At 38.5% G+C, this 21814-nt stretch overlaps 1 protein-coding gene across 5 annotated transcripts in view; it reads left to right on the top strand.

The window, feature by feature from the left end:
* Window positions 1-21814, top strand: part of gria3.L (glutamate receptor, ionotropic, AMPA 3 L homeolog) — a 193139-nt gene that overhangs the window by 139175 nt on the left and 32150 nt on the right. For all 5 annotated transcript variants that reach the window (XR_005963153.1, XM_018228562.2, XM_018228561.2 and 2 more), the window contains 5 exon segments: window positions 4456-4617; window positions 7294-7461; window positions 9221-9325; window positions 13978-14085; window positions 16828-17034. Coding sequence is in view for 4 of the 5 variants with exons in the window: in XM_018228562.2 (XP_018084051.1) it covers window positions 4456-4617; window positions 7294-7461; window positions 9221-9325; window positions 13978-14085; window positions 16828-17034 (750 nt within the window). In the remaining variant the exon portion in view is untranslated.

The raw sequence follows: 21814 nt of genomic DNA on the forward strand, positions 1-21814 counted from the left end.
GTTAAAGAAATTGAATTCCGAAAAAGGTTTTGTTACCGGTCTAGATGAAATTTGTACCATTCACATAAATATAACTATAATACTTTCCTTTTTAGATGTTTGTCAGGCATGGAGCTGTAATCAAATATTTTTGCCACATGGTAGTCATTAGTACTAGTTATTTCTAGTTTTTACTAGTGTTAGTAAATATATTTTAATGAATTATTTTATTTTAATTTACTCAGAAATGTCATGTCACGGTATGATATGAATTGTTTATTGCTGGATTATTATAAAATTCAATAAAAAGAATTTGAAAAGAAATGAAAAAACAGAGAGACACCGCTGGTATTTCCTCCATGAACACTGGCTGACATCATTTGGACAAAAGGAACATTTTGTCTGTACTCTCCGTTAAAGCTAAAAATACGTGCCGATTTTAGACACATGCCCAATATGTTTTCCTGGCAAACATTTAATGCTGTGCTACATTACCTGGAGCCTGATAAGCTGGACTGTTCCTGTACAAACTGTCACATAGCTGTCAGCCGTCATTTAAAGTGGTGTAGGAGAAGCTTATCAAACTCTCCCCATGGCTAAATAGGATGCTCTGTCAAAATACAGTGTGTTCCGGTATAAGTTACACAGTAAATTTACCCATCATTATTGACAGGAATGTGGCAAGGATTATATGGGTACATCATGTATTGTATATGAACATAAACTGAAAAAAGGCACAATATCTTAGTTTTGCCAGTTTATAGATTGTATCTTATAGCTACCCAAGGTCCAAAAAATGAAGAATTAAAAACAAAAATGGGATTTGGATAGAAATGCTGATCAGAGGTTCAGCAGCCTTATTACAGTATTAATCAATGCCGCCTTATATTCTGATATTGTTGTGCTTCCCTTTGAGTGTCAGTGACATGGCACATGCTCAGTGTGCTCTGGGCTGTTGAGACAATCTTAAGGGCCCTTTATAAGACTGACATAAACATTTTGACTAACAGTACAGGTAGGGAGAATTCTCGGGACATGGGGTTTTCCAGATAAAGGATCTTTCCGTAAATTAGCTCTCCAGACCTTAAGTCTACTAAAAAAATGAACATGAAATAAACATAATATGATTGTTTTGACTTCAATAAGGATTAATTATATCTTCGTCAAGATCAAGTATAAGGTTCTGTTTTATTATTAAAAATAATATGTCAAAAATTATTATTGACGAAAATGGAGTCGATGACCGTCCAGTAATTTGGAGCTTTCTGTATAATGGGTTATCGGATAATGGATCCCATACCTGTAATAATACTAATACTAATAATACCCAAGCCTTATCAATACTGCAAGCCCTATCTAGGCAAATTCTAGATCACTATTTTTAGACTGCAATCCTAGTCAATAGCAGGTTTCCCCTGGGGTTGGGGATAGACAACCAAAGCTGCTGCCGTGTACAGTAGTTTGAGAAATGGTAAAGTATTTTCAGTAAGTCATTGCAGTGCTTGTGTATTAGCTCATTTTAGGTAGGTCTAAATACAAAGTTTGGTTAAAATATAGAGCGGTATTTATTAAAATCTGAATCTATCTAATTTTTTCAATTAAAAAAAAAATCATGACCAAATAGCAGATTTGACCTTATTTATTCTTACAAAAGCTCGATTTTAGCAGATCGGGTAAAAACTTGATATAATCAAGCGGAAACTCAAATCGTACGTTTTTTTTGGGAGGTTTTTGCCCAAATCACTCAATTTTCCCGGCCTTTTACCGAAAAGCCCAAATTCTTTTTCCCGAAAAGGTCGGATTTTCAGGCTAATTCTAGCGCAGACCACAGAAACATCAAAATAGGACAGGGACATCTGCCATTGACTTATACCGAAATTCGGCAGGTCTCAGGCGGCGGATGTTTGGATTTTGGCTTTTTCCTTTATTGGGCTTTAATAAATCTTTGGGAAAAAAAACTAAAAATTTGGGTTTTGCCCCAAAAAGCCAGACTGGAGTATAGTAAATAACCTCCTTACAGTTGTTTGAGCACTATAAGTGCACATGTTAGAACAGAAAACCATTTTAAAAGAGGAATTACTGCAGTACTGTAGGAGTGATCACTCTTATACCAAGTGCTAGTATTTGAGTGCCACACTCGACTTTAGAGATTTAGAATGAATCAAGTAAAAAGAGTAATCCTAATATTGTGTATTTTAGAAAATGTCAAATGACTGGAAAAACAAAGGCAGAACGTGCTGACTTTTAATTTCTTGGTGACTGATGTGTTCCTGAAATAATTCTTGCAATTTTGTCCTTGTCATATTGAATTCCTCTAACAACACTACTTTGTGTCACTAATGGCCTTTACTTTTGCTGTACCTCCTTTTAGATCTGGCTTTCTGAAAACAGGATGTGATACCTGTATGTAGCAAAGTAGACTAGGAAACATCTAGGGGCAAATTTGCTTAAGGTCGAATATCAAGGGTTAATTAACCCTCGATATTCGACTGTCAAATATCGAATATCGAAGTTGAAGGATTTAGCGCTATTCCTTCGATCGAACGAAAAATCCTTCGAAACGTTCGAACGATTTTTGTTCGACCAAAAAAAGATAGCTAAGCCTATGGGGACCTTCCCCATATGCTAACATTGACTTCGGTAGACTTTAGGTGGCGAACTAGGGGGTCGAAGTTTTTTTTTTAAAGAGACAGTACTTCGACTATCGAATAGTCGAATAGTTGAATGATTTTTAGTTCGAATCGTTCGATTCGAAGTCGAAGGTTGAAGTAGCCCATTCGATGGTCGAAGAAGTCAAAAAAAACATTCGAAATTCAAAGTATTTTTTCCTCTATTCCTTCACTCGAGCTAAGTAAATGGGCCCCCTAGTGTGTGATACTTTGAGTCTTCTAAAACCTCCATACTTTTCAAGATAGTATAGGTTTTATGAAGTATATCTGAAATGCACAAAAACTCACATACTATTTCATACCTCCTAACCGGCTTTTGGCAGAGAGCCCAGAATAGATACTTAGATACTTTTGCAACAATTTATGATAAGCAAGTCTCTTGGGGAAACTAATTTGCAGCTTAAAGGGCAGTTCACTTTCATTAGCAAAACTGTAATAACACATAAAAACCGCAGAAATGTGTTCAGACTTTTCATAACCTGTCAAATTTTGGAAAATGGACGTGGTAATTAGGGTGTGTGTCCATAAAATGGGCGTGGTGAGACATCAGTAGGTTGTACTTGATGGTAACTAAGCTGCATGAATCCATATAGGTGGCAAATCAGTCCTATTGGGTTTATTTAATGTTCAAATGATTTTTAGTAGCCTTAAGGTATGGTGATCCATTATTTCAGATCCCTTATGCCAGGTCCCAAGCATTCTGGATAATAGATTCCATACCTTGCTGTTGATGTGTATAATGACTTCTAGCCTCATTTACTAACACAGGACAGTGTGTGAAGTATAATTTTCAGACGCAAATCAGCCTGTTTTTTTTACCCACAATGCAATATTTTCCCAAAAACATTTAGCACAATTGTGGCGACACAGGAAATTGTGTCCAGCGGTGTCCAAAGTGCCAGAATTAATGCAATTGCACTGTTGCTGCTACAATTTTCACAGTGAGGATTGCATCAGTTCTAGCACACTGCGTTAAAATGGCAGTAGATATTGTTCTTTTGGTCAGATTGGGCCTGCGAGACACAGGGAAAAACCCAGTGGGTCCCAACACTCATGGGCCCCACCGACCCAGACCCACTCCCTGCCTGACTCTTCAACAGTCTCCCTTACCTCCCCCCAAATCGTGGCTGCAATAAAAAAGAACAAGGCATAAGCAGGGGAGGCGGTTTCCAGTGCTGGTGGGTGGAAGACCCAATGATTAAGGCGGGGCCCCAGAGTTATGTGGGGGCCCCTGAACTGGCAACCCCGGTGGGCCCAAATGACCAGATTTAACAAATATAGATGAGGTAACAGAGGGGCAAAATTTTTGTTAAATAGTGTACAAGTACATACCTTTTTGTTAAACATTTGTTAACTGCTTAGTATCTTACTCAAAATACAAAAACAATCATTTATAAAGTCACAGCAGACTCTGGCCTCAAACTTTTTATGTTACCATTCTTGTGCCAATTTAGTTTGATTTTCTATGCCATGTTATAAGAATGAGTACAGTAGAATACAGTCTAAAATGAATCTGGACTCTGTCCTTATTGCGCCATTGACCTGCAGATCGCCAGTTCAAGGTTTGGCATTCCCATGCAGCAGATGTTAGGGTATTGACATCCAAAAAAGACAGCTCTCTAGTTCTCTTAATTGATCAGAGGTAACATTTCTCAGAATCATAGCAACTTGGCTCGTGTTCCAAAATCCCATCTGGCTTGAGAAGCAACTGCATTATGAAGCTTCCTAAGCATTTGATAGCTTCTTTGGTAGATGTAAATAGAGAAAATTGAAGGAGATCTATTTAATATGTTTCGTGTAATTCCAGGGCTTTACAGGCATTGCGCTGGAAAGAGTGATGCACGGCGGAGCCAACGTGACCGGCTTTCAGATTGTGAACAATGAAAACCCAATTGTGCAGCAATTTTTACAGAGATGGGTTCGACTGGATGAAAGGGAGTTCCCTGAAGCAAGAAATGCACCACTAAAGGTATAGTGTAATGGAATATATTATCTTGGTCAGGTCTGATGTCCATCTATGCACTTGAATGGATTCAGGGTACTGAAAGATTGTTTATTTGATGTGGAGGGTGTATCGTCAATTTTGAATCATACCGTTTTGAATGAGGTTTCCATTAGGAGCATGCTTTGCCCATATAGCCTATGCAAATCCTACATGTAGAGAAACAAGATTTGTGTTAGAATTGGTTGTTTTGGAAGAGCGAGCTCTTTTGCATCTTCTAGGCAAAGTGAGACCTCACTATTAGACATGACTGTCAATCAAACTCTTTTCTGCATTAAGAGAGGGGGGTAGTGAAGAATAATGTTATTATTTCAGAAACAGCACATCATTTTAATTGATTATATTTAGAATGTTTATTATTTCCATGACATAAACTTATATACATTTTTCATGTTTTCAAAGCTCACCTGCAATAATAAGAGAAAACTTCCACTATTAGAATTATTCCATTTATAAATAGAAAAATAATTGACCAATCAATGAAGGTGAATTCTAATAATTCCCTAGTCTGATGACGAATTTAAGCCAGGAGGAGATCCCCCTTTCCTTCCCCTTTAAGATGTATAATTCTAAAGTGAAAATATACAGTATACTTGTCTAGCCATTTTTATAGCTAGAAATTACATTTATATCATTTAATTTTCAATTATGTTTTTATGTTTTATCCAAATGGAATTATAATTAAGATATTTAAATGATTTTGCTTAGCCAGAATAAATGTAATGCGTTCAAAATCTACCGAAGTCAGATTTAATTTTTCCAGTTATATTTAATTTTTCAAGTTAGTAATAATTTCACAGACAAGGAATTATTTATTAGTGATTGTTTTCACTTTCTTTTTTTAAATAAAAACTATTAACTGGCAGTCCATTATTATTATATGTTATATTCCAAGATGAGAGTCATTTAACACTTTTATAATTGTGTGCTGGGCCTAGCAATATAGATGTGTAACTGAGCCTTTAACTTCAGTGTGGCCCATTGCTTAAATTCCCATGGAGCTTAACAGTTATGTTGTGTTTTTATGGTAAAATTACAAATTGAGCAATCCTTCTTAGACCTCAATAGAACAGCGCTATTGAGCTTTGAGTTGAAATCCATGAAATGGAGTCATGATTTGACTTAAAACCAAGCCATTATTACTATAAAAAAAATACACTAAATGGTAGTGTATTTTAAATAAATCTGTTTCCATTGAATATTCAACGAGTACACTGTTTATTATTTAATGATTATACACCGGGCCATCACATATTTTGCATATTTCATTAGTTTTAGTCTAAAAGGAAAATGTCAGTGCATTGTAATACCCAGCAACATTTTTAGGTATGATCTTGATTGAGAAATGTATGGTCTATGTAGATATGGGGGGGACACTCCCACCAAATCTTTGAAGCATTGCTGAATTCAGGGTACCCTATTTGCCATTGTAACAATGGAAAGAATTTCACATATTGGGAGTTATTTATAAAGGTTGAATTTAAGTTATGTGAGCTTTTTAGACCTTGAATGAACTCACAACTGGAATGGTTTCTAATTTTGAACAGCATGAAGGCTATTAAAATCTCCAACTGGTTCAAGGGACCTCTGCCACTGACTTCTACATGACCTCGGCAGGTTTTAGATGGTGTATTTTCGGATTAGAGCTATTTCCAGGGTCAGGTATAATAAATCTAGACAAATTTGCGGGGTTTTTTTTACCTGAAAATAGATTTTTAACTCAAAAATAAACTCGAAAACGTGTTCCTTAATAAATCTGTCCCGTTGTATTTCGGACTGTGGAATTTATGGCGTTGGTGTAGATATTTGCTTTATCGGTGTACTTTTGGATTCAAGATATCAAGGGGCACATTTACTAAGGGTCGAATATCGAATTCGACTCTCGAAATAAAATCCTACGAATTCGAATATCGAATTCGAAGGATTTACCGCAAATCCTACGATGAAATCCTTCAATCGAACGATTCAAAGGATTTTAATCGATCGAAGAATTTTTCTTCAATCAAAAATATCGAAGTCGAAGGTTTTACCGCAATTAGTTCGATCGAACGAAAAATCGTACGATTCGAAGGATTTTAATCAATCGATCGAACAAGTTTTCTACGACCAAAAAAACCTTAGAAAGCCTATGGGGACCTTCCCCGTAGGCTAACATTGAGGTTCGGTAGGTTTTAGATGGCGAAATAGGGGGTCGAAGTTTTTTTAAAAGAGACAGTACTTTGACTATCGAATGGTCGAATATTCAAACGATTTTTAGTTCGAATCATTTGATTCAAAGTCGAAGTCCTAGTGGAAGGTCGAAGTATTCGATGGTCGAAGTAGCCGAAAAACATTCGATATTCGAAGTTTTTTTAATTCTATTCCTTCACTCGAGCTAAGTAAATGGGCCCGTAGTCGAAGATCGTAGTAGCCTATTCGATGGTCGAAGTACCCCAAAAAAAATGTAAAAAGTTTTTGTACTTCAAATCCTTCACTCCATCTTAGTAAATGTGTCCCAAAGTGTTAGCGTATAATAAATATTAAATAATTTGAGTATTGTTTAACCCAACAAATCAGTTTTTGACTCCAAAATAGTATAAGTTGTTGTTTCAAACTTGGGTTTTACTGTGCCATTTAATCATTATTTTTTTTATTTTTTTACAGTATACATCTGCACTAACCCATGATGCAGTCTTAGTTATAGCAGAAGCTTTTAGATACCTGAGAAGACAAAGGGTAGATGTCTCTAGAAGAGGGATTGCTGGAGACTGCCTCGCAAATCCTGCTGTGCCCTGGAGCCAAGGAATAGACATAGAAAGAGCCTTAAAAATGGTAATGATAAGCCACTTAATGAATGGTACAAGACTTTATGATGTTAGTAGCACTGTATTATATTTATGTTCACAAGATGCTTGGCTCAGAAAGCAAACTCTGCATTACCTTTCCAGGCAAAAGTGTGTGAACTAAGAAATTCAAGTTTTGTAGCATAGAAACTAAATACAGGCATGGGATCTGTCAGAATGCTTGGGACCTAGGGCTTTCCAGATAACAGATCTTTCCATAATTTGGATCTCCATACCTTAAGTGTACTAGAAAACCATGTAAACATTAAATAAACCCAATAAGCTGGTTTTGCTTCCAACAAGGATTAATTATATCTTAGTTTGTATCAAGTACAAGCTATTGTTTTACTATTACAGAGAAAAAGGAAATAATTTTTTAAAATTTGGATTATTTGGATAAAATTGAGTCTACGGGAGCCTTTATGTAATTGGGCGCTTTCTGGATAATGGGTTTCCAGATAACAGATCTAATACCTGTAAAATATTCCACCATCATCAGGAGTGGAATTGTGTTATGTTGAATTGAAAGATTGCACTGAGATTGTATTAAGGTTAGGAGCAGTCTATATTTATTTGTACACTTTCCGTTAATATCCATACAACCACAATTGGCAAGATCATGTACCACTGATACTGATAGGCAATGTTGCTCATTAAGGCGCCTAGCTATAAAGCAGTGCAAAATGGAAAAAGGTACAAAAATTAATGTAAAATAAATAGCATATTTATGAAGTTGTTTACTTCTCCTCACCATTCATTATAAGGAACTGGTGCTGGAATGCAAGTAATAACACAATCACAAGTCTGTTTGGGTGTTTTAACCCAACCCTACCTCATTTTAACATGCTAATAAGGGTATGTGCCGTTTACAAAAAGTTCATTCTAAAGGGATTCCAAATTTAGCAGTACAGGTATGGGATCCGTTATTCTGAAACCTGATACCCAGAAATCTCAGAATTACAGAATGGCTCCCATCGACTCCATTTTATCCAAATAATCCAAATTTTTAAAAATGATTTTCTTTTTCTCTGTAATAATAAAGCAGTACCTTGTACTTGATCCCAACTAGATAACTAATCTTCAATGGAAGCAAAAACAGCCTATTGGGTTTATTTAATATTTACACCATTTTCTCAAGTTATGAAGATCCAAATTACAGAAAGATCCGTTATCCAAAAAAACCCAGGTCCCGAGCCTTGTGGATAACAGGTCCCATACCTGTACTTAAATTGTGGATTGTGTAGATCTGCTGTGTAGTCCAGAAAACTCTGAATTACAGGAAGGCTGTCTCCCATAGACTCCATTTTAACTATTTTAATAATTACAATTTTTAGAAATGATTTCACTGTTCTCTGTAATAATAAAACAGTACCTTGTACTTGAGCCCAACTAAGATATAATTAACCCTTATTGGAGGGAAAACAATCCATTATTTTTAGCAGAGTTAAGGCATGGAGATCTAAATTATGGAAAGACCCCTTATGCAGAATACCCCAGGTCCCATATCTGTACTAGACTATTTTATGAATGGATATGCAATACAATACCAATGAATAAAGTCTTAGCAAAATAATTGATATCCCTATAGCAGCAGTGGGGATTTTATCCTCTTCATTGCAACATTGGATGATCAGTGTACAGTCTGCCTAAGGTGTAAACAGCTCCATTACTGCTACTTGCCTCTATCAATGTTTTAAGAAAATGCTAATTACAACATTTACCAAAGTACATCTTACTGTCACATTAAGGTACAAGTGCAAGGAATGACCGGGAATATCCAGTTTGACACGTACGGAAGGAGAACTAACTACACGATTGATGTGTATGAAATGACTCCCACGAAACCTCGAAAGGTGGGTATAAATGCCAGAGAGGAATAAACCTTTTCTTAGCGGAGAATATGCTTCAGTGCAGCTCCGGAGCACAAGGCATTCATTAGTACTAAGAGCTTTCTTGTGTTTAAGGAGCTTGGGAAGCACAAAGAATTATTAAATCATGTTCCTCTAATAAATGGTTGTATGGTACTCTATCCTACAATATTACTTTAGGAACTATTACTGAGCCGAATAGGGAACTTGTTCACTCCATGTGAAGATCATGATATAGAGTAACCGCTAACTTTGCCATTTAATAGTTATTTCAGATTACCATTTGTTATTAATATTTTTTATTTACTAAAAATAAAAGTTATTTATTGAAAAAAAAAAGGTTCTTTCCACATAACTGTGCAGTTTCCATCATGCAGATGGGGATGTATTGACATTTTGATCAGTCCAGCTACTTAAAGGCAAATAATAAATAAGACCTTAAATTAAAATCTCCTGTTATTTATTGACTCAAGCCAATGTGCTCCATGTGTCCTTCAGTGAGGGTGTTTGAAGGGATCTTCTCGTTTCAATGTACAATTACACTTCCTTTTTGTTAAATATGTAGCTTTAGTTCTACCCACAGGTACATGAGGATGAGATAGTGTTTATAGTAACAGTGGGATAATAGACTCTTGGAAGGGACTGTGACTGTGGGATAGCAGGTATAGTAGGGAGAGATGGTGCCTATAGTAACAGTGGGAAATAGTCTCTGGGAAGGAACTGTGACTGTGGGATAGCAGGTATAGTAGGGAGAGATGGTGCCTATAGTAACAGTGGATAATAGTCTCTGGGAAGGAACTGTGGCTGTGGGATAGCAGGTATAGTAGGGAGAGATGGTGCCTATAGTAACAGTGGGATAATAGTCTCTGGGAAGGGAGTGTGACTGTGGGATAGCAGGTATAGTAGGGAGAGATGGTGCCTATAGTAACAGTGGCATAATAGTCTCTGGGAAGGGACTGTGGCTGTGGGATAGCAGGTATAGTAGGGAGAGATGGTGCCTATAGTAACAGTGGCATAATAGTCTCTGGGAAGGGACTGTGGCTGTGGGATAGCAGGTATAGTAGGGAGAGAGGATGTCTATAGTAACAGTGGGATAATAGTCTCTGGGAAGGGAGTGTGACTGTGGGATAGCAGGTATAGTAGGGAGAGATGGTGTCTATAATAGCAGTGGGATTAATCGTCTCTGGGAAGGGACTGTGGGATAGCAGGTATAGTAGGGAGAGATGGTGCCTATAGTAGCAGTGGGATAATAGTCTCTGGGAAGGTAGTGTGGTTGTAGGATAGCAGGTATAGTAGGGAGAGATGGTGCCTATAGTAGCAGTGGGATAATAGTCTCTGGGAAGGGAGTGTGGCTGTGGGATAGCAGGTATAGTAGGGAGAGATGGTGCCTATAGTAACAGTGGCATAATAGTCTCTGGGAAGGGACTGTGGCTGTGGGATAGCAGGTATAGTAGGGAGAGATGGTGCCTATAGTAACAGTGGCATAATAGTCTCTGGGAAGGGACTGTGGCTGTGGGATAGCAGGTATAGTAGGGAGAGAGGATGTCTATATTAGCAGTGGGATAATAGTCTCTGGGAAGGGAGTGTGACTGTGGGATAGCAGGTATAGTAGGGAGAGATGGTGTCTATAATAGCAGTGGGATTAATCGTCTCTGGGAAGGGACTGTGGGATAGCAGGTATAGTAGGGAGAGATGGTGCCTATAGTAGCAGTGGGATAATAGTCTCTGGGAAGGTAGTGTGGTTGTAGGATAGCAGGTATAGTAGGGAGAGATGGTGCCTATAGTAGCAGTGGGATAATAGTCTCTGGGAAGGAACTGTGGCTGTGGGATAGCAGGTATAGTAGGGAGAGATGGTGCCTATAGTAACAGTGGGATAATAGTCTCTGGGAAGGGAGTGTGACTGTGGGATAGCAGGTATAGTAGGGAGAGATGGTGCCTATAGTAACAGTGGGATAATAGTCTCTGGGAAGGAACTGTGACTGTGGGATAGCAGGTATAGTAGGGAGAGATGGTGCCTATAGTAACAGTGGATAATAGTCTCTGGGAAGGAACTGTGGCTGTGGGATAGCAGGTATAGTAGGGAGAGATGGTGCCTATAGTAACAGTGGGATAATAGTCTCTGGGAAGGGAGTGTGACTGTGGGATAGCAGGTATAGTAGGGAGAGATGGTGCCTATAGTAACAGTGGCATAATAGTCTCTGGGAAGGGACTGTGGCTGTGGGATAGCAGGTATAGTAGGGAGAGATGGTGCCTATAGTAACAGTGGCATAATAGTCTCTGGGAAGGGACTGTGGCTGTGGGATAGCAGGTATAGTAGGGAGAGAGGATGTCTATAGTAACAGTGGGATAATAGTCTCTGGGAAGGGAGTGTGACTGTGGGATAGCAGGTATAGTAGGGAGAGATGGTGTCTATAATAGCAGTGGGATTAATCGTCTCTGGGAAGGGACTGTGGGATAGCAGGTATAGTAGGGAGAGATGGTGCCTATAGTAGCAGTGGGATAATAGTCTCTGGGAAGGTAGTGTGGTTGTAGGATAGCAGGTATAGTAGGGAGAGATGGTGCCTATAGTAGCAGTGGGATAATAGTCTCTGGGAAGGGAGTGTGGCTGTGGGATAGCAGGTATAGTAGGGAGAGATGGTGCCTATAGTAACAGTGGCATAATAGTCTCTGGGAAGGGACTGTGGCTGTGGGATAGCAGGTATAGTAGGGAGAGAGGATGTCTATATTAGCAGTGGGATAATAGTCTCTGGGAAGGGAGTGTGACTGTGGGATAGCAGGTATAGTAGGGAGAGATGGTGTCTATAATAGCAGTGGGATTAATCGTCTCTGGGAAGGGACTGTGGGATAGCAGGTATAGTAGGGAGAGATGGTGCCTATAGTAGCAGTGGGATAATAGTCTCTGGGAAGGTAGTGTGGTTGTAGGATAGCAGGTATAGTAGGGAGAGATGGTGCCTATAGTAGCAGTGGGATAATAGTCTCTGGGAAGGGAGTGTGGTTGTAGGATAGCAGGTATAGTAGGGAGAGATGGTGCCTATAGTAGCAGTGGGATAATAGTCTCTGGGAAGGGAGTGTGACTGTGGGATAGCAGGTATAGTAGGGAGAGATGGTGCCTATAGTAGCAGTGGAGTAATAGTCTCTGGGAAGGGAGTGTGGCTGTGGGATAGCAGGTATAGTAGGGAGAGATGGTGCCTATAGTAACAGTGGGATAATAGTCTCTGGGAAGGGACTGTGACTGTGGGATAGCAGGTATAGTAGGGAGAGATGGTGCCTATAGTAACAGTGGATAATAGTCTCTGGGAAGGGAGTGTGACTGTGGGATAGCAGGTATAGTAGGGAGAGATGGTGCCTATAGTAGCAGTGGAGTAATAGTCTCTGGGAAGGGAGTGTGGCTGTGGGATAGCAGGTATAGTAGGGAGAGATGGTGCCTATAGTAACAGTGGGATAATAGTCTCTGGGAAGGGACTGTGACTGTTGGATAGCAGGTATAGTAGGGAGAGATGGTGTCTGGGAGGAAACTAGAGGATTAGGTATATTAACATACTTTCTGTTCTTTGCTGAACCACAACTACCAGAACCCTCCAACTGTCAAAGCCTTACAAGGCTGGGATTTGAAGTTTGTTGGTACTATAAAGTGTCAGCAAAGGACAGGACAGACGTCTCTTGATATTTAGCATTTAATCGGATGCAGTCAGGTACATATTGGTTACCTGGGTCATACAGTGCCTCATGGGTTGAAATTATTTATGTTTATAAAGATAAACAATGTCCTAAACTTTAAAAAAAAAAAAAAAAAGAATGTCCTAGAAGAGGAAAGAATTACTTCAGTTGCCACATATATACACGTATATATGTATAAAGATGTAATGGAATGCAGTTGGTCTAAGCAGCCAATAAGTCATGTCTCATTATGTACTATTTAGTTAAGGGAGATTAAACCTACTTAAAAAATGATTTATTTTCCACTTCATGTTTACTCTGTATATGTATATTATACCATCATAGGTGATTAAATGAGTCTACATGCTACATGGGTAGTAAAGTTTTTCTACCACATGTTGAGTTTGTGAATCCAGTCCACCCAATGACAAGACGAGCAATAAAACACAGTGAGAATAACTCTATTACAGAGGGTTGGAGAATGAAAGAACTGGTTTGCTAAACCAAAGTCAATGAAACCAAAGATTTTTTAAGAATACATTTTAGCCAATCTGAAAGCATCCGAACACTGACAGCAATATTAAAGGGGTTGTTTTCAAGTTAGTGTTTAGTATTTTACAGAATGTCTTATTCTTAGCAACCTTTCAACTGGTCTTCGTTTTTTATAGTTTTTTAATTATTTGTCTTTTTATTCTGCCTCTTTTAAGTTGTCGGATGGGGGTCACTGACCCAATCAGCCCAAAAATATGACTCTGTGACAATATAATTTTATTGTTATTGATACTTTTAATTGCTTATCTTTCTACTCAGGCCCTCTCCTATTCATATACCACACTGGAGAGCTTCAGAACAAAAAGCTAGATAATTCAAAAACGATAAAAATAAAAAATGAAAACCAATTGCCAATAGTTTTACATCATGCCAAAAGTAACTTTATAGAAGTTCATGGACTTGACTTCTAGTAACTGATTGTCTTGCAGGTTGGACATTGGAATGAATATGAGCGCTTTGTGGCAGTTCCTGATCAGCAGCCTACAAACGAGTCTTCCTCTGTGGAGAACAAGACAATTGTCGTGACAACAATATTGGTAATGAGCTTTTTTAATATCATGCCTACCAAAGAATCTGTACATGTACATGAAATAAGAGTTTTCATACATTATAGAATAATGGTGTAACAACCACGTTGTCAGGAACCTTGTTCGGTGACTGTACCTTGCGGACGCCCTTTTGGGGCCCCGGCTTTCTGCTGTGGAATCCAACAAGGAAGTGCGTGGAAAAATTGTAAGCGAGTTACCGGCAGGGTTGAAGAGAAGATTTAGTCGAAGTCGGTCAAAAAGGTTCAAGGCAGGCGGCAAAATCGTAGTCGAGAGTCAGACAAAAGAGTCAAAAACCAGGAATTCAAAAATAGTAACAAAGCTTAGGCAGGATCAGTAAACTGGAACCAGATTGGGCACAGAAAAAATGCAGGACAGGCCTTTTAAAAGAGTTCTGGCGACAAAATCCAAAAACCGGCGCTTCAGTATGACGTTCGGCATCACTACGCGAGTGTCATGACGCTTGGCGTCACTCAGGACGCGAAACAAGAAGTGAGCGCCTGCGCACCAACAGGCAAGGAAAGACACGCCAGGAGATTACCGAAGTCTCTTACCTCCTGGCACATCTCTCCTCGCCTGTTGGTGCGAAGGTGCGCACTTCCGGTTTCATAAATGGACTTTACTATTAGAGAGGACACAAACCAAAAGGTCATTTATTTTCCAATCAGTTGAAATAAATAAACAAATAAAAAAACAAAATTAAAGCACTGTTTTTAAAAGAACCTCCCTTCCAGCAAGTGGTATGTGCTTGCAGATCAGCAGCCCTCTTTTGTTACTTTGGGTCCAGATATATATTTAGAATCAGAGTAACTGTCTTTTGAACTTAAGTGCAGCACAGCACTCACATCACCTTTTTGTGTTTCAAAATAGAATTGTTATGAAGACAAATAGGAAGTTGTAATTAAAAGGTTGTCGTAGTAGTGAACGGTTTGGATTTAAGAGACCCACACACACAGTGCAGTTATAAACACTAGCTATTTCCTAAAAATAAGTGAATGATGTTCCATATTGGAAAAAGCAAAACTCTGAGTGTGATTCAAGCTAGCGAACCCTTTGCCTGTGAAACTAAGGATTGGGATGATTTATCTTTGCTGTTTCATGGTTTCATGAATTGGCTGCTTCGACCTTCGACTACGACTTCGACTTCGAATTGAACGATTCGAACTAAAAATCGTGCGATTATTCGACCATTCAATAGTCGAAGTACTGTCTCTTTAAAAAAAAATTCGACCACCTACTTCACCACCTAAAACCTACCAAGGTACAATGTTAGCCTATGGGGAAGGTCCCCACAGGCTTACTGAGTATTTTTTATCGAAGGAAAATAGTTCGATTGATGAATTACAATCCTTCGAATCTTTCCATTCGAAGGATTTAATCGTTCGATTTTTCCTACAATCTTTCGAACGAACGAATCGCGATAAATCCTTCAACTTGGATGGATTTCACTTCGACGGTCGAATATCGAGGGTTAATTAACCCTCAATATTTATCCCTAAGTAAATGTGCCCCCAAGTGTAATGTGTAGTTTTAGATGCAAGTCACCATGCTTTTTCCTATAATTGTAGTGTAATTATGGCCACATAATTCAGTCCACCACACTTGCACCTAATGCGTCAAAATCAACGCGTTTGCGTGTGTGAGATAGCAAATTAAATGCAGTCGGAATTGTGTCACTTCCACCACTCAGAACTGCATGTCATTTTTTTTTCACAAGTCTGCTGGGAATATTGATGAAACCTGCTGTGGGAACCCTGAAATTTCTGCCACTTTCAGGGTGGCATTAGCTCCAGGCAGGGCCGGAACTAGGGGTAAGCAGAGTAGGCACGTGCCTAGGGCGCAAAGCTGGGGGGGCGCCAGGCACGTACCTCTCTGTCGCCTACCCCAAGTCCGGTCCCCTCTCTCCCCAACTGCCACTGGCATTTTCTTTACCTATTGCGCTCCTGCGCATGCGCACGATCCATTTTTGTGCACGCACGAGCTAGTTCTGATGCCGCGCACGAGAGAGCTCCATTGTGCGCATCGGCGCACGAGCGCCAATTGGGGCATGTGCGGGCGCGAACGTCAATTCGCCTGTGTGCTCTCAGCCGGCGCCGGGGACAGACAGGCTGCCTAGGGCGCCTGGCTGGCCTGGCCCGGCACTGGCTCCAGGGTTTCCCATCGTTGATAGGTGCCCCTGCATATGATTCAGCAGAAGAGACTGGAAGCAATGGTGCTTAGGACAACTATACTGAAGTGCGTGTTTGCCAGAAGAGTGGAAGACGTCTAGGAAACTGAAAAATGTATCAAAACATTTACTGCTTTGATCCATATGCCAATTCATTAGTCTTTGATTGCTTTGCGCAATCCAATACCATTCTGTACTATGGAGTGTTGGAACTCAGCTGCATCACTGAGTTTTAACACCCCTACGAATCATTGATTTGCACAAACTGATGAGCATTGCATAAAAATGAATGCTAAGGAAGACAAAGGTGGCTTAATAATGTGAAAAAGAGGTTGGAAATCTTATTCCTTCTTTTATCCTGGCAGTTGACATGACTGCTACTCCAAAAATAAACCAAAGCATAGTAACTCTGCTGCTTAGTTTATACAATATTAAAACACAAAGAGAAATATCCACGTTTCCTTGCGCTTTTAGGCAGGTCATATATTGTGAACATAAAAATATATTCGGGATTCTTTTTACAGTAAAGTGATGTGAGCTATTTGTTCCTTGATCTTTTATCAAAGGAAAACCCCTATGTCATGAAAAAGAAGAACCACGAGCTGTTGGATGGAAATGATAGGTATGAAGGATATTGCGTGGACTTGGCCAGTGAAATTGCAAAGCATGTTGGGATAAAATACAAGCTGTCAATAGTAGAAGATGGTAAATACGGTGCTCGGGATCCAGAAACTAAAATATGGAATGGAATGGTGGGTGAACTTGTATATGGGGTAAGTATGTTTAAGTTACATTTATTCTTTGGTTTAAAGTCAGTGTTGCCAGGCAATTTTGTCAGGATAAGAATTTTCTCCATAGCCTTTTGTGTACACTATCACCTCCACATGTAGTAATGCCGAAAAATGTTGGCTGCATACATCAGAAAATGTCCTCCTTAACTGTAGGAATACAAGTCCAAAGAAGCTAAATTTGTACTTGTTTGCTCTATAAAGCTGCTAAATGGCATCAGTACAGGAAATCAGGAAACCAACGTTGCCTTTATTTTCTAACCTGCATTAGTTTAAAGACCAAATAAATGTTTGATTGATTATGATAGGTAGCTGCATCATTGCAATTTACCACCCACAGTATGTTTATAAATCAATCTCATTGTCTTTATATTATATTGTAAAATATTTGGGAAATGGCTACACTAATTAACCCTTTATGTACCACACAGTGTACCATTGTGCCATCACTGTACATTCTATATTTCCTGGTTTTCCTTTACTCTATGTTGTCTTTAAAGACATGGCATGGAAAGAGCAAATAGCCAGCACACAAAGGATTAAACCAGGCAACCTGGCGTTTTTGTGGCGTTTTTACATTGCGAACAGCCATGCGTAAATACGCATAAACAGCACTTGCACTACCACTGAAACTAATGGAAAACGCACTATGGCAATTCACACAGGGCGCTTGCAAGCTGAAATCCGCTACAGGACGCCAGTATTGGCGTTTTTTTTAGAAAAAACGCCAATACGTCAAGAAACTACCAAATCAATAGACTCTATGGGATCTGCACCTTTGAAACCACACTTTGCGCAAATACGCAGCATATTTTAAATATGGCGTCCAAATTCTCAATGAGAACAATGAGAAGTGCATGTTGGGAAAAGAATCGTACGTGCTGAAAAACGCCTGAAAAACGCATGGTGACGGTCGCATGTGGTTTCAGTGGCGTATTCACGCCTGGCTGTTCTTTTTTAAAAACGCAATGTAAAAACGCCACAAAAACGCCACGTCTGGCCTTGCCCTAATGCTGTTTATAAAAAGCAAAGAAAACAATACTCTCTTTCAACAACTACTTTTTTAGTGGACTAGAAATATTATCTAATCGTTATCCTTTAAATGTAATTTGTCTTATTGGATTGGAGGGCCATGTATTTGAGGTCAGGGTTGTCCAGCTGCCCTCCAAGAGATTTTTTGTGATGCCCCCAAAATCTTCATAAACCTCTTCTTATGGTGTAACTATGTTATAACTATGTTATAACTATGTTATAATAATCCAAATCCAACAAATGTGTGTCTATTGGGAGAGTATAGTGCTATATTAATTAAGATTATAGGAGTCTTTGTCCAATTGGACATGTCCGGCTGTTGCTGATGCATGGTTGGAAATGTTGATTATCAGCAGCAGGAGTGTCACAAGTAAAATGAATGATGCAGGGAGTAAAAAACTTTATTTACTAAACTCTGAATGGCAAATCCACAAAAAAATTGTTTTTTTTTTGTATAAAATCTGAATTTTTAGTGGAAAAAAAATCACTATGTAATTTATTATACCCTGAGGATGAAAAAAGTCCAAATTTGAAAATCCGGCACCACAGATCTGTCGAGGTATAAAATCAATGGGAGAAGCCCCAAAGATTTTTTGATCTGCGCTGGGTTTCATGCAATAACCTGAAGATTTTCGGGCAAAAATCGGGTGGAAATCCTGAAAAATTCATAAATTCGGATTCTTCACAATTTTTTCGGATTTTTTTTTTTTTTTGGCAAACAAAATTTTCGGGAAAGTGTATTACTAAAAATCCGTGTGGATTTTGTCAGAGTTTTTTTTTAAGAAAATATTGAGATAAATTACCCCCTAAAAGTCTGAATAGGGGGAGCCCACATAGGTTGGGGAGCCCAACCTATGTTGGTAATAAACCAACATAGAAGCAGTCAGTCTCCAAAAAACACCATATTTTATATTATTTAACCTAATTACTGTATATAATTGCCTACATTAAAAATGTGTTGGTTATTTTAAGTCAGTAGGGTCTTTATAATTCTTAAAATAATAGCACTTCACTTGTTAAACGAGACTTTGTGATCGAAGAAAGGAGTCACAGGGGGTAATGTAGTAAAAGTAGCAACATTTGTACCAGGGCTAGTAACTCATAGCAACCAAAGAGATGTTTGTTCAAACAGGTGACCAGTTCATGGCACCTGCTGATTTGTTGCTATGGGCTACCAGATCTGGTGCAAACGGCTCTATTTTTATTCCATTTCCCAGTAGGAGTTTAAGTGATCAGTTGACGTGAATGTTTCAGGGTGCATGCATTGGTCGCATTCTTGGTTTAATTCTTGGGGATGCCGGTTATGGATTGACAGAACAGGAGTCTGAGTAGTTGTTACATACACTTTACAGTGCTGCCATGACTTAGGACATCATTGAAGGACATGTATAGGATCCGTTATCCAGAAACACGGACTACGGAATAGCTATCTCCCATAGACTAAATTTTAATCACATAATTCGAATTTAAAAAAAAAATAAAAAGATTTTGTTTTTTCTGTAATAACAAAACACTACCCTGTACTTGATCTAAACTAAGATATAAATACTCCGTAGGAGCTCCAAAATAATCCTTGCTTAAATGATTTTTAGTAGACATACGGTATAGAGATCCAAATTATACAAAGACCCCTAATCCAGAAAACCCAAGGTCCTGAGCATTCTGGATAACAGATCCAGGTACCTGTACTTTATTTTAGAGCAGAGACACACTCAGAATCGGGGAGATTAGTAGCCCGTCGACAAATCTCCTCTTCTTCGGGCGATTAATCTTCCTGAACTGCCTCCCACCAGCTAGAATGTAAATCACAGGCGGCATGGTACTCGGAGAGCTTCATTTTCCGAAGTCGCCCAAAGTTTTCGACTTCGGAAAACAAAGCACACCAATTGCCATCCCACCAGGGATTTACATTGTAGCCGTCGGGAGGCAGTTCGGGGAGATTAATCACACCGAAGAAGAGGAGATTTGTCCCTGGGCGACTAATCTTCCCGAATCTGAGCATGTGTCTCTGCCCTTGCCCATGTTGTTTAAATGAACTTGGGTAACTATAGATTAGGGATACTAAACTATATTTAATAATATAACCTCCACCAGTCTTTCCCTGTCTCAGTACTAATTATGGATACCATGATATAAAGAATTAGACTGCAAACTTTTTCTCACTGAACAGTCAACTTTTTCCCTCTTTTGATAGAGATCTAAATCAGGGCTTGTTTGTAACACAGCTGCATTTTTCAAATGAGATCTTTATCAAAGACTTTTCTGTAAACCCTATTGAGCAGGGGCGCTTATAATTAGGGTCTTGCAGATAGGCCTGCTTTCAAAAGATGGCCCATGAGAAGGATATTATATTACAATCATCCATTTTTCTTTAGGCTTCTACAAGATCTGGAGTGTTATCACAGCTTGACAAGAAATTGACTTGCAGGGAACGCAACCTTTTAGTTAAACAGTAAATTAATTTTCTCTGGAAATTGCTTTTCAGCCCTTCAGAGGTCATTTTTTGTCATGGGGCTTGATTGATCCATTGCAAATGTCAATATGCATCGACTGAGCTGGTGTGTTTAAAGAACCGGCATCATATTCAGAAAAAGCATTGATTTTTACTTCTAAACAAAATCCACATGACTATTGTGGAGGAGTGTAATGTTATCTCGTTACATTTCTAGTTGAATTGTCCCGATGTCCCATTAGTCTCCCGAGGATTCATTTAAGAAGGCCATTCCACATATTCAATAATTTTACATAATTTTCTGGGTGGGGATGTCTAGGATAAAGACAAATTGCTCCCTGTGTAGCTTCATTGTTAACCAGATTCACTGGAATAGCTTTCTTTCACATCAGATAAAGACTAAAACTAAGTATGAAATTGAAGAAGGGACAAGAAATATTGGACATTTCCAATCATCAGTCTAATTAAATTGGCATTATGGGCTATATATAACTGATGATAAAGGTTGATGGCTAAAGCAACTTCCTTCACAATACACAATCATTTTTCATATTGGATGAACTTTTTTCCGCTATCCATTTATAGTAATAACATTATATTTGTACCAGGGGTATGTTTTTTTATTATTAAGGACCATTGATATCATAAGATATATATATACTGTATATGCACAGAAAAACTATTACTTTTCACATTACAAAAATAAAGCACAAATTTGCAGAAATATTTCCGGTAAATACTGGCTGGCAAGAAAGTGCTTCATGTTTGGGAATAAGAGTTTTATTTCTTTGCAGGGTCATTTTTCTTTTTCTTTATAGCTCGGTTTAGCTGATGGTGCCCAGTCCAATGTGAGAAATATTTTATAAAATAATGACCCAGAGTCTTGTTTAAAAAACGCTTACATTCTTTTTCAACATCATTTATCACCCAGAGCCATTTGCCTTAATAGCGTAATGCTATATTTTTTTGAGTTATAGATTGTTAGCTTGTGTGAATGTCATCAAATAATAAAGAATCCTGTACTATAAAGAAACAAAACCAGCACTTAAGTTAAAATGCTTACTACATGTGCAATTTCGATGGCTTCATGCTTGATTTATGGTTTCAAGCTGAGAGATATGTCAGATCATCGATATCAGCAAAATATGGTTATAGTGGTAAAAGTGAAGTTTTTGTTGTCAGATCAGAAAAATCAAGATTAAGAAAGTATTTTAATATATTTATACTGGTTTTTTTTTTCTTTAAGGATATCTATGATCACAAAGGTGGCAAATTTTGTTA

This window comes from Xenopus laevis, chromosome 8L (genome assembly GCF_017654675.1).
Source record: "Xenopus laevis strain J_2021 chromosome 8L, Xenopus_laevis_v10.1, whole genome shotgun sequence".
Lineage (NCBI taxonomy): Eukaryota > Metazoa > Chordata > Amphibia > Anura > Pipidae > Xenopus > Xenopus laevis.